Raw genomic sequence first — 14,302 nt, forward strand, 5'->3', positions numbered from 1 at the left:
ATTTTTGAATAGTTAAAATTCCAGTCTACGAGCTCACAACGTATCAATGTAGATTGGCTAGTTGAACTATTCAAAAATGTTTTTCAAAATAGTAAAAAAAAGGCAAAGAAGTTTAGGGATGACGAAAATTGAGCCCTATAGTGTTTGTTCAGTAACAGTGTTAAATAGCTCTATATTGTGACAGTAATCATTGCTATAGTGTTTGTTCAGTAACAGTGTTAAATAGCTCTATATTGTGACAGTAATCATTGCTATAGTGTTTGTTCAGTATCAGTGTTAAATAGCTCTATATTGTGACAGTAATCATTGTTAGTGTTTGTTCAGTATCAGAGTTAAATAGCTCTATATTGTGACAGTAATAATCATTGCTATAGTGTTTGTTCAGTATCAGTGTTAAATAGCTCTATATTGTGACAGTAATCATTGCTATAGTGTTTGTTCAGAATCAGTGTTAAATAGCTCTATATAGTAACAGTGTTAAATAGCTCTATAGTCAAATCTCAGCTTCTCTGTGAAGGAACGTTTGAAATGTTTAATTATTAGGTTTAGCTATTTGCTATACCTACACTTTATGCATGTAAAAAGTAGTATTATGAAGTATGGTACAAGTTTCTATCTATAAAATAAATACAGTTTTATCGATTTAGAATTATTCTGGATCCCTTTTTAGTTAAGAAAAATGAATCATCAATATCCGATGAAAAAGAAAGGTATATAAACTGAAATAAAATATGTTATCACGTATACAGTATAATTATTTAATTATTTATTTTAAATTGTCAATTCCTTTAAATTTACTTAATCTTGGACTATAGTGATATTAATACTAAATGCCTCTGTGTATATGTATGTAAGTTGATTAGCGGTATACTGTGGTTACTTTGCGCCACTTTTGATGCGTATGCACCGTCCCAGCATATGACGTCAAACTGGTATAACTTTCTCTCAATGATGACGTAATAAAGATGTGGATTAAAGGACCCAATTCCAGAGTGTAATTGGTTTTCGATGGTGACGTAATAACGATATGTTTTAGTGTCGGGAGGATTAAAGGTAATGCTCCTATGTATACATGTATGTAATCTGGCACCACTGCCGTATCAGGCGCAAGTAGTCATTTGCTGGGACGGTGCATACGCATCGAATATCGTCCTGGGCGAAACTAGTAGGCTACTTGCGCGCTCTGCTTGCGCAAGTAAATAGCTCTATATGTGTGACAGTAATCATTGCTGTATAGAGTGTTCAGTGGACACTGGGGGACTCCATGTCTGCCCAACTCTTTAATAAACAGAAATTACATTCCAGGTCAGGAGACCCAAGAGAAAAACAGAGAATCAGGTTCAATCCTATACATATATACACTAATGTGGTTTTGTTTGTTTTCATCACGTCTTCCATAATGTCTCTGTCCTCCTTAATGGATCATTAAATGCGGTAACCATTGTTACGTAGGTATATATATACTCAAGAGCTGGAGAGACAGGGAGACATTTGGTTTCATTTTACGCTCTCAAGAGTTAAAGATCTATATGGGTCCTTTTGGTTACCAACTCTCCATAATTTAGCTGCATGGGGACCACCTGGAACCCCCTGAAGGACCACCGGTGGTCCCTGGACCTAAAGCACTGCTTCCCAAACGTTTCAGGTCCGAGACCCAAAAGAGAGATTAGACGTCGAAGACTTACGGATGTCCCGATATACACTTTTTTCGTTCCCGATCTGATCCCGATACCACAATTTCTGTGTTAGCCGATACTGATACCGATACCAGTGTTGTGTTTATAGCTATCTAGCTATATATCTCGTGTTGTGTTCATAGAAGACCCATATGTATATCCACTTACAGTTTGGGCAAATTGAAAGCAAACTCCACATGCCCCAACATTTATTTACCTGCCATAGTGTCAACCCTTTACCCCTGTGTCGGATCGGTGGTTAGACTGGCATACTCGCCGATATACCGATATGACCTGATATGACAAATAAGGGCCGATACCGATACAGTATCGGGACATCTCTAGAGTGGAAATAGCATTATTATATATATTGTTTAGTTTAATTTTTTACTCGAGTCGTGACTCGTGACCCATGCATACAAATTGGTCTGTGACCAAAATAATGGGCCCCAACCCATGCACTGTTTGGGACACAGTGCTGTATATAGCAGTGTATAGCACCGATAGAAAACCCACTCATTTTTGCCACAGAGATTTCAGAAAATATTTATATGAATTCTTTTAAGCCTATAATAGAATCAAGCCATCACTTTTCAGTCAGTTAAAATGAAGACTTCAGAATTTGACAATAATGTAGAGACAGTAATAATAATATAACAATAATAAAGTAATAATAATAATAATATGCAGTAATCAATCAGACAGCCACAGTATTCTGGTAGGCACCAGTGATTAGAGTGTGTGTTCCAGTCATACAGGATTCTTTACATACACCACCCAGTGATGCAGCTAGCTCCGCCCTCATGCGGAGACCCCGCCTCCTAACATCATCATCATGTCCTTTTCTCCAAACAAAAACATATGCCTCATTGGCCGCTGCAGTTCATTGGAGCGACGTGGCTCCAATGAAGGCAAGGACTATTAAAGAGGACGGGAAGCGAATACCGTATATGGTGGACTCCATGTTGCTCCCTGGAAGGAAAGAAACATACGCAATGGGCTATTTGCAGCCAACACTTCCACGTTCAGCTTCCTTGGTCTCAATTGCGAATGTTTCTTTCCTTCCAAGGCGCAACATGGAGTCCACCATATGGTCTCCGCTTCCTGTCCTACTTTACAACATGGAGTCCACCATATGGTCTCCGCTTCCTGTCCTACTTTACAACATGGAGTCCACCATATGGTCTCCGCTTCCTGTCCTACTTTACAACATGGAGTCCACCATATGGTCTCCGCTTCCTGTCCTACTTTACAACATGGAGTCCACCATATGGTCTCCGCTTCCTGTCCTACTTTACAACATGGAGTCCACCATATGGTCTCCGCTTCCTGTCCTACTTTACAACATGGAGTCCACCATATGGTCTCCGCTTCCTGTCCTACTTTAATAGTCCTTGAATGAAGGCAGGATGTCAAGCGGAAACGCTAAAAGGCACGCTGCGTCGCTGCTGTCACTCAAGTGATGTCACTCATGCGACTCCTCCGTGTCTCTCGCTGCCTGCCACTCAAGTGACTACTGGCCAATCACAGAGCAGTCTTTACCGGGGGACTTATCAATTCAATCCAAGGGACCAAACGTCCCTTAAATACGTTCCATTATGCCAAGCTTCGTTCGCAAGCTTCATTGCGCTTTGCTTCGCAAAGGAATCTGGGGGAAATGTTTTGCCTTCAATAGAGCAGTGTTGTTTTTGGAAGCAAATTTAGATTTAACTTTTAGTCATAGTCACTTCAATAGTTTTCAATTAGTTTCAGTCACATTTTAGTCAGCTGGAATGTTTTAGTGTTAGTCTAGTTTTAGTCGACTAAATATCATACGATTTTAGTTGACTAAATATACAGTTGATTTAGTCGACTAAAATGAAGTTTGGTGGGTGTTGATGCCATCGTAATGACAGTTTTTTACACTTTGGCTATTTAAAAGCCTTATACTGGCTATTTAACATGACTTATACTGGATCTCTTGTCCACTAGTCCCGTTCCTAGCATTTTAGTCTAGTTTTTATTTGTTGACGAAATTTCGTCAATATATTTAGTCATAGTCTTAGTCTTAGTTTTTATCGACGAACATTTTTCATCATAGTATTAGTGGACGAAAACAACACTGCGTCCCAGAGCCGCCCGGAGAGGTGTCTACCTTTTTATATCTATGCTTTTTCGCCACACCAAAGGGGGAGGGGCTTAGGGAAGAGCAGTTTGACACAATGGTTACCATGGTAACTGTGGCTACAGCAGGCCACTGCCACATATACAAAATAAAACAAAAAAATAAACTAAAACAAAACAAACAGAATATATATATATATATATATATATATATATATATATATATATCTTTTTTTTTAAGTCAACTGCCTCCCACGGGTCATAATACCTCCTTCTGTCTCATGGAATGTTACGTTATATCATAAAAACATTTGAGAGTAGGCCACTTCAATCATTTCCTGCATATATGTAGGCTATATATATGCATAACACACATTAGGAATAATGGCACAAAATGGACACGCCCCTTTGTTCACCACGAGAGCCAATGAGGGACGGGCGCACCGACGCTCAGATCATTAGCGATGCCTGTCGGGACCTCGTTGTATTTTGGCACATCGATCATTTGTTTTTGGGACTCTTGGTAATTGATATTCACACGGCTGCCATCTTGCCAGCAAGGTGATGGCAATTCCCATAGACAGCCCATTCATCCAAACAGAAAAGTCCTCTCTAATTATATTAAACACCGTCAAAACACCAACATTGCAGCTGTAGGGAAAGCTTGAGTTATCCTCTTTCAATCTGTAAAGTTTTTGTTTAATAAAAATCCACCGTAGAAATTTTGATTTTGATGTTTAATATAATTATAGAGGACTTTTCTTTTTGGATGAATGGGCTGTCTATGGGAAGTGTCACCTATAGGTATCACCTTGCTGGCAAGATGGCTGCGGTCTGAAGAAAGATCATTGTGATACGATGAGGCCTATATCTTATACTCCATCGCCACAGCCCGGTTATTTTCGGGCGGGTGAAACAAGTCACCAACACCTTCACTTAATGTGGCCCACATGTTAATATCAGGATACCAATATAGTATTGATTTCAGCCGTTACAATTCCAAACCCACTTTATTTACTTCATGACTAGTATTAAATGACTAGTAGGCCTACTGACTAGTATTAAAATGTTATTGTCTTTTTGTGTCCAATGTAGTTATGTTAACAGTTCATAAAGTTAACATAACTATAACTAAATACATTTGAAATTCAATAAAAAGTTTTCTTTTCAGGATTCCAATTCAAAAATAGCAAAAATAAAAGAAATCAGGTTTCTCAATTCAAATAGAGCAAAAATAGCTGATCTACAAGCTGTAGATCAGCTATTTTGCTACGACAGTAATTATGCACTGTGGCCCTCTGGAGTGAGTGTGGAAATATATCGGCTCTCGCCACCGTCAAAGTTGCCCACCCCTGGTCTAAAGCGACAGGAGGTTTGAGAGCCATTAGGCTATAAAGCGTCGCAGTCCCACCCCCTTTCAGAACGACGAGTAGCCCAGGAAATGATTCTTCATTAATTTTCTCCATAGGCTTTTCAAAAAGTATTTATATAAAGACGGTTACGTCGCGGACAAAGCCAACTCGGATTGTGACAAATCATGACAACAAACACAATATTTTGTGCCGATCAAATAATTTGAAAGAAGAAAATAAAGGCAGGATAACACTATTTGTTTTGTTTTTCTTCTTACAAATTATTTGAAAACAAATAATTACAAAACATTGTAATTATTGTCATGATTTGTCACGATCCGAGTTGGCTTTGTCCGCGGCGTAACAGTCTTTAAATAAATACTTTTTGAAAAGCCTATGGAGAAAATGAATGGAGAATCATTTCCTGGGCCACTCGTCGTTCTGAAAGGGGGCGGGACTGCGACGCTCTATGGAGGCCAGCAGCCGTTCCGATAGGCTAAACAACGTCACAAGGTTAAGTCACATGGCAGTAAAACCCCTCCCACACACAAGTAAGCAATAATATGTCAAAACGTTAATAACCTTTTTTTTTGGAGAAAAAAAGAGTCTCTGTGACACCTATAGAGCGTCGCAGTCCCTCCCCCTTTCAGAACGACGAGTGGCCCAGGAAATGAATCGCAATGCATTTTGCCCATATAGGCTTTTCTTAAAGTATGTATTTAAAGACGGTTAGCCTACGCCGCAGACAAAGCCAACTCGGATCGTGACAATGAACACTATGTGTTGGGCCGATCAAATAATTTATAAGAAAAACAAAATAAATAGTGTTGTCTCCTGCCTTTATTTTCTTCTTCCTAATGATTTGATCGGCCCAAAATATTGTGTTCAAATTCAAAAATTCAATGCATTATTTCTCATGTTTGAATGCAGATTGCGGCCCCTAGGTGTCAGATACTATTTTCTTTTCTCCCAAAAAATAAGGTAATTCAAATTTTGACATATTATTGCGTAAAGCTACATTAAGGGTCAAAGGTGATCATCATCCTATTCTAGGGCTGGTCAACATATTGATACAGTATTGATATGATGATCAATGATCTGAGACCACATATCGTCTCGTAATCTTGTGATACGCCATAGGTGGCGTCCGCTTCCTGGTTGTAATCACTTAAGCCATTATTTTATACTTTATACACATTCTACTTAAAAAAACCTGCTATTTTCAATACTTCTTTGAAAATGATAAAAGAAAAAGAAAAATGAAAAAGAAACACATATATTAAATTATCTTCACAACATCAATATCTTTGGTCAAAGATATTGTGATATCAGATGTTGTCCATATCTCTATAGACAGAAAATTCGCAGATTGTTTATGAGATTCATTAATTAGTCCTCCTGCAATCAGAGGTTGGAATGTCACCTTTCACCTGGTTAAAACTGTAGATCTGTAAACACCGTTAACACCTGGTAAATATCGTTAACACCTGGTCAAGGCAAGTGCCGTGGCTGCTTGGTAAAACAGAACACCAGCAGTGGGAACATACGTAGCAGTGGAATGGATCTGACACAAGTCCGGTCCGGACTCCGGTCCACCATCCGGTTCGGTTTTTCTCACCACTCCGACATGAAGCATCATCCTCTCCACACATTAATTTACAAAGCAAATAATAACCACTTAAACTAATTTGTACTAAACCGTCAGTTAGAACATATTCTCACGTTTCCTGGGGTATAAAATGAAGGCATACATCTCTGAGTGCAGTGAGGCTGTGTGTGTGTGTGTGTGTGTGTGTGTTTGTTCTGGTCAACAACAACAATAACAAAAACAATGTCAGCGCTGGAGAAAACACTGAGTTATAAGACATGTTGTTGGAAGAGACCGAACAGAGCAACCGTCCAATGGGGACGATGGGGGGGGGGCTGTGGTGTGGTGGGCGGGGCTATGGGGTGTGGTGGGCGGGGGTATAAAAGCCAGGCAGTGTTTAGGACAGAGATATAGAGTTTTCGTGGACAAAATGAGTAGGGATGGATCTCGATAATAACATCCGATAACAATCTTATTGTGGACCCGTTATCAATAAGCTTTGGGCTTATTGAGGACCCGTTATCAATAAACTCTGGGCTTATTGAGGACCCGTTATCAATAAGCTTTGGGTTTATCAAGCCTGTTATCGAGCATAGCGGCCCATGACGTCACGTTTACACAATCATGACAAGAGGTGATCAAGAAATAAATCTAATAAATCATCCACACTGGCACAAACATGTCAGTCTAAAAGTGTATTGATACCTGCTAACCAGCGCTGTCCGGGTAAACAAAATTATACTTTTAAAGTGACGGTAACTTTTAGAGTGAGAGTAACCAGTTAACAGTTTCTTTAATATTATTTTATTGGTAAAAAGGTCAATTGCCTTCCGTCTGTTAGAAAAGTACTGTATTTGAAGGCCCTAGTAAGAGATACTGCTTTTGTTCAGAAATTATTGTCTCCCTGTCTTTCCACAAAATACTAGAAAATGCTCGATAGTGGGCTCGACAAGCCTGGTCGATAAGGTGCTTGTTAGCAACCAAAATCAACGGGCTCCATCCCTAGAAATGAGAAGGCAGAATGAAGGGCAAAAAACACGAGAGCATGACTGCAGTGACTTCAATCAGTCGCTGCAGAGTACAGAAGTACCTGACGTCACTCCTTCTTCATCCTCTGGGTAGCGCTAGTGCTTTCTCTATGGAGAATAACGGTCGGATCATCATAGAATCGTCTCATATGACTTAAGCATTGTGGTCCAACAATAAACAAACTGTCTCGGCCATGATATTGTCGGGGGGAGGAGGCTCTGTATCTGGGAGTAATTAACGTCCTATCTAACTATACGATAGTCAGTCACTCATATTTGATACAGTCTGTTTCTGAGCATATACCTATTTACACGCACCGAGGGTGCAGGGGCCAATAAGACAATCATGGAAGGAGGTAGGACCCGCACTGTCGCACAACCATTCTTTTGGTAAATAATTACTTTAATGAACAAACGATTGTTCAATAAAGTAATTCTTCACCAAAATAATGGTGTGCAGGTTCTACCCCCTTCCATGACAGTCTGTTTCTGGCCACCTAATTCAGCAGCAGTAACATAACATTAGTGTTTTCTCTCAGTTAGTCGATGCTTCATATCCATGTGAATGAAACCGCCGGGATCATTTGTTTATTTTTGGAACACAATTCTTATTAAATGCGATATAAAAACAATCACACCTGTGTGAAGTGAGGGGCGCTCTTATCATCACATTCCGTCAAATCACTTTTGGCGTCCTCACTTTTTAAGCCCTCAGCCAATCAGATCATCGCTATGGGGTACACACGCACACACAAAGCAGGGCACATAGGAGGGGCTGGCGCCCCTCAAAACGTCTAGGAGAAAATGGCGACGCAGGTACAGGATGTGAGAATGACGTCAGCATTCAGTGCTCTGTGGCTCTCCATGTTTTCAGCCCCTCCCCCCTCCGAGGGGGAGGGGCTTGGGAAGCGGGAGGATGACATCATAATTATGATCGATGGGGTGGTGGAGGAAGAAGGCGGGGTTAACTAGAGGCAGCGCTGTGATTGGGTTGGGTTGGGTGGCGGCAGGTGATTGGTGGGCGGTCAGTGGGCGGAGCCAGGGTACTCCGGGTTAACGAATGAGAAGCCTTGGAAGTCGTCCTGCTCCAGGTTGGAGATGACGTCATGGTCGGGGGGGGTCAGCACGGGGGGGTGACGCGTGAAAAACCTGTCAAAGTTCTCACCGTCACGCCCACACTGTGGGTGGGGAGGGGGGGAGAGAGACATAGAGAGAGAGAGGAGAGAGAGAGAGAGAGAGAGAGAGAGAGAGAGATGAAAGCATGGAGTGAGTATATGGATGGATAGAGAGAGAGAGAGAGAGAGAGAGAGAGATGGATGGATGTAGGAAATAAAGACGACAAACAAACAAGCAAAAGAGAAAAAAGATAAATACAACTGAAATATGATGTCAACCAATCAGATCATTCACAGCCTAGACTGTGAATGATGTCAACCAATCAAATCATTCACAGCCTCCTAGATAAGACTGTGTGGATTTACATTGGTCCATTATTAGCCAATGACATCTGGGTTAAAAAAAAACATTGGTGGACTGAGCCCGCCAATGGCAGCCGAGCATGCATGCCGTTGACCGGGAGCAGTGACCAATGGGATGGCTGGGTTGAGCGGGGGTGCGGATGAGTGAGAGCCAATCAGTGTTCAGCTAACTTACACCTGAGCTTACCAAGCACAAAGGTATTGAGAGATCTGACTGTGTGTGTGTGCGTGTGCGTGTGCGTGTGTGTGTGTGTGTGTGTGTGTGTGTGTGTGTGGGGAAGTGACCATTTGACCCCAGTATGGAAGAGGCATTCCTTACAGAGGTGCTTAAAGGTTTCATGACATAAATTTTCATTTATTTTTATATATTTTTTCTTTTAGGTTTTATGACCTAAATTATGCCCAAACAACCTGAACTTTGAAAACAGGCAAAACCGTGAAAACAGTGACATCTGCTGGCAGATTCCTATGTCATACATGGGATTTGTGGAAAATCGTGAAAATCGTGTGTGTGTGTGTGTGTGCTAATGTGCGTGCGTGCACTCACAGCCTTGGGTTTGAAGGGAGGCTGCACCTCCTTGCTCTCCAGTTTGTCCCAGTCGATGTATCGGAAGAACGCGTGTTCTTTGATGTCCCGTTCTCCCTCCGGACCGCAGCCCAGACGCTTGGCCGGATGCTTGGTCATCAGCTAGAGTGTCACGCGCACACACGCACACGCACGCGCACGCACGCGCACACGCACGCACACACACACACACACACACACACACACACACACACACACACACACACACACACACATTATACAGAGGACCACAATGGAAACAAGCCTAGGCCCTATAGAGCCTTGTTTCCTTTACCCCTGATGGTTGTGCCTTAGGGATGCTTCGGAGGTCTAAAATTCAATCCGATAAATAAGGCTAAAAGCTGCGCAGTTTACATCCAAAATAATGTGTCAATCTCTCGGGTCTGCACCGCTGTACTGGAGAAGTATATAGCACTCTCGGTTCTGCACCGCTTACTGGAGAAGTATATCACATCACTCTTTCGGTCGGGCAGCACAACTAACTAACTAACAACCCCCCCCCCCCCCCCCCCCCACACACACACACACACACCCGGTCCCATGGGGTTGCATTAGCAACAAGCTAAGCTTGACACACAGTGTTTAGAAAAGCGCTATTACTACTACTATTGCACCTGATTTTCACCACCATCATCTCCAGCATTATGTCCACAGAACATATATTTGCTAATTAAATTAACTTTTTAAAATGATAGGGTACCACAAAGGTCATTCATTTTATAATCAATTTATTTTATTTCATGTTTAGATATGTTTTATGTTTAATCTCTTTCTTGTGGGTTTTTATACAGTCTTATGGTCTTATCGGTGAGAGACATAGAATGATGCCAGTAGCCTATATGTTCACACTTCACAGTGCTTTAGCCTCCCTTTCTTTATGATGTGGAGTTCCTTGCTTCATTGCTCATTAAATGTAGTTTTTCATTTCGGCATATTTGGTTTATTTATTATGAGAGCACACATTCCACAACAAACAAACCGACCATCCCACTGGCAGTGTTGCCAGGTTTTGGAAGAGAAACAAGCAACCATGACTATGAAAACAAGCCCAAAAGAAGCCTGACTAGGCTTAGTAGGCTATTTTATAAAACAAGCCCAAAGTCGCTTATAATTGCGCGGACATGGCAACACTCCGAACGTCTCCTCTCTCTTTTTAAGACAGTGGGAGTGTGGCTGGCTGCGGAGAAGGAGCAGAGATTTTAATACAGAGACGACGTAAATGACAGTTATGACACAAGCATTGTATATCACAAAAAACTGACAATGATGTGTCCGGCCAGAGGTTGAGGTGGGAGGAGAACAGGTGGGTCTAAAACCGGACTGTCCGGCGTGAAACCGGACGTCTGGCCACCCTACTCTCACAGCATGTAAAAATAAATGCTAGATCTGCTACCGTCTGGGGGCTACGAGAGAGAGAGAGAGAGAGAGAGAGAGAGAGAGAGAGAGAGAGAGAGAGAGAGAGAGAGAGCTTAGTCTCCTCCTCAATGGTTTTACTAACCTTAATATGTCTTAAAAAAAAGCAAAACTATAAACCATATGCCTGGTTAGTGTGTCCAGACACAAACTTGCTTGGAAATGTGCAGAAGCATATTGCCAGCAGGCACATGGCAGCCAGCAGCTACAGTATGTAAGATGAGCCTGCCTGGGCATTTCACACTCTATAGCTTGATGCACATAGGCAATCAACTGCTTCAAGACCATTAATTAATAATTCATGACAGCTGTGAGCTATAGTTATCTCCACTTGGGACATCAGTGACCCATTGTGCTTTGCAGTTTGTATGATTGCGTGATGCTAATGTACAGGATTCTATAGGTTACCACTTTTGGTGTGACACACGGCACACTTCTGTTTACATGCTGTTCTCAACACGTGCTGTAAAACGACAAAGATTGACAGATTTTGGAGAAGACTGATAGTTTATCCTTTAGTAATTAGGCTGTGGAGGTATTCACACTACTTTTGGAATTATTGGGGAAATTGGGAGGAGTATGGACATTGTTGGGTAGGTACTATAGGTAGACTGCATTTTTCCCCTTTTGTTCCTCTCAAGGGTGTGAGCCCATTCAGCAGGCTAGGGAGCCCCGTTCAGGTCAGCGGTATATGACCGCGGGGCGCGGGTTGCCAGGTTTTTAAAGTAAAAACATATATAATAATACAAATAAAACAATATTAAAAAATATCGGAATCGGCCGATTCATTATTAAAATATGTGATATCGGTATAAATAATTGTGTCGGAACATCTCTATTGTGTCTGCTGTGTCTGACAAGTGTTGTATGTAACAATGTTCTGCCTCATATGCACCTTGTAACGATCTGTCCTATTATCTGACTGCTCTGCTAGTGTTTATGTCCCTTGTTTCCTGTACTTCTGTTTATGTGGACATACTGTAAATACATATCTCAAATGTGTGTGGGAAAGCAATATAGCTGTGTGTGTGTGTGTGTGTGTGTGTGTGTGTGTGTGTGTGTGTGTGTGTGTGTGTGTGTGTGTGTGTGAGTGTGTGCACTCACTCCCTTGCAGATGGCCACTGCCTCCTTGCTCATGGCCTTAGGGTAGGAGACGTGATGCTCCATGATGGACTGAAACAGTTCGTCCTCGTCCTCGCCGTCGAACGGAGGCTGAGGAGGAACAAACACAACCGGTATGACATTTACAATAACAGAGGCTGAGGAGGGACAAACACAACCGGTATGACATTTACAATAACAGAGGCTGAGGAGGGACAAACACAACCGGTATGACATTTACAATAACAGAGGCTGAGGAGGGACAAACACAACCGGTATGAAACGGTAAAATGATGGTAAGGATAAATGCACGCGGACAGAGACACACACACACACACACACACACACACACACACACATACCTGTCCTGCTAGCATCTCGTACAGCAGAACTCCGTAGGCCCACCAGTCTACAGACCTCCCATAGGGCTGGTACGCTATGATCTGTAGGAGAGAGAGATCACCGTCTGTTAGATCTGATCTATGATCTGTAGGAGAGAGAGATCACTGTGTGTTAGATCTGATCTATGATCTGTAGGAGAGAGAGATCACTGTGTGTTAGATCTGATCTATGATCTGTAGGAGAGAGAGATCACTGTGTGTTAGATCTGATCTATGATCTGTAGGAGAGAGATCACCGTCTGTTAGATCTGATCTATGATCTGTAGGAGAGAGAGATCACTGTGTGTTAGATCTGATCTATGATCTGTAGGAGCGAGAGATCACCGTCTGTTATATCTGATCTATGATCTGTAGGAGAGATACAGTATATTACAGCTGTGTTAGACCTTGTACGCTATGATCTGTAGGAGAGAGAGATCACCGTCTGTTAGATCTGATCCATAGCCATACTGCTCTTGCTGCCGTTGCATTAAAGGGCAACTTCACCCCTTTTGCAACCAGATCTTATTTTAATGAGGTTTGGGAGACAAGAAACACTTTCCTGGAGTTTTTATGTGGGTAATATGTGTTTTTAGATATTTCAGTATTCCAAAGTGTCCATGGGTTCCATGATGTCATGGACACTGGGCTCACTTCCTTCATGGACTACAATTCCCATAATGCTCCCATAAGATCTCCTTTTGGGATATGTGGTGAGTCCCACAGCAAAAATAGCAGACCTATTGAAGCCGCTGCATCCATGGCGTGTTGTGAGCTCGTAAATATAGGCCTGTCACAAATATTCGATAATATCGCAATTCTAAGCATTAAAGTTCATTAAAAGTTCAGAAGTTTAATGCCAAAAACACAATGAAATGGTTAATGGCGTTCCCACCTCGGGGGCTAGGGTTATTACATGGTTAACACTCTGAGGCAACGGAGGTCTCCGTCCCATCAAATAGTAACGCTCTACGCTTAACGAGATTAATAAAAGGACGTAACTTTATTGATATCATAACCGAGTGCACCACTCCACAGGCTGGGAGTGCCTGTTGGGCAACATTGTCATTTCCGGTTGGGACGACATCCAAAATGTCTCCCCCCCCCCCCCCCCCCCCCCCCCTCAAGTGGATGAGACCAAAAATCTTTCCCACCTCGGGGGCGATGTAGTCTGGCGTTCCACAGAAGGTCTTGGTGGTGACTCCGTCCAACATGTTCTCTTTACACATCCCGAAGTCTGCAATCTTTATGTGACCTTCAGAGTCTAGCATCACGTTGTCCAGCTTCAGATCCCTGTGCACGCGCGCACACACACACACACACACACACACACACACACACACACACACACACACACACACACACACACACACACACACACACACACAATACATCATCTCATTCCAGCTAATTACAATTTGCGTCCTCACCTTTGTCTTCAATGTTTGTGTTTATATAAAAACACAAAGCCTCTCTCTCTCTCTCACTGAACAATCACCTAAAAAAAAACAGCCAGTTGGGCTGACGACGTCACGGCATGTCCAGTCCATATATGGGTATATCCGCACACACCCCCCTCCCCCACCATAAAACCTTA

At 42.1% G+C, this 14,302-nt stretch overlaps 1 protein-coding gene across 3 annotated transcripts in view; it reads right to left on the reverse strand.

Moving 5' to 3' along the window:
• Nucleotides 1-8,532: 8,532 nt before the first annotated feature.
• LOC308313075 (protein kinase C beta type-like) overlaps nucleotides 8,533-14,302 on the reverse strand; it is a 62,896-nt gene continuing 57,126 nt past the window's right edge. For all 3 annotated transcript variants that reach the window (XM_080759976.1, XM_080759977.1, XM_080759978.1), the window contains exons 13-17: nucleotides 13,860-13,998; nucleotides 12,688-12,768; nucleotides 12,329-12,436; nucleotides 9,773-9,913; nucleotides 8,533-8,925 (exon numbers count right to left, since the gene is read on the reverse strand). In XM_080759976.1, the coding sequence (XP_080616102.1) occupies nucleotides 8,773-8,925; nucleotides 9,773-9,913; nucleotides 12,329-12,436; nucleotides 12,688-12,768; nucleotides 13,860-13,998 (622 nt within the window). In that variant the 3' untranslated portion in view covers nucleotides 8,533-8,772. The remainder of the gene's footprint in view (nucleotides 8,926-9,772; nucleotides 9,914-12,328; nucleotides 12,437-12,687; nucleotides 12,769-13,859; nucleotides 13,999-14,302) is intronic.

The sequence above is a fragment of the Protomyctophum bolini genome (genome assembly GCF_963924005.1).
Source record: "Protomyctophum bolini genome assembly, chromosome: 3".
Taxonomy (NCBI): Eukaryota; Metazoa; Chordata; class Actinopteri; order Myctophiformes; family Myctophidae; genus Protomyctophum; species Protomyctophum bolini.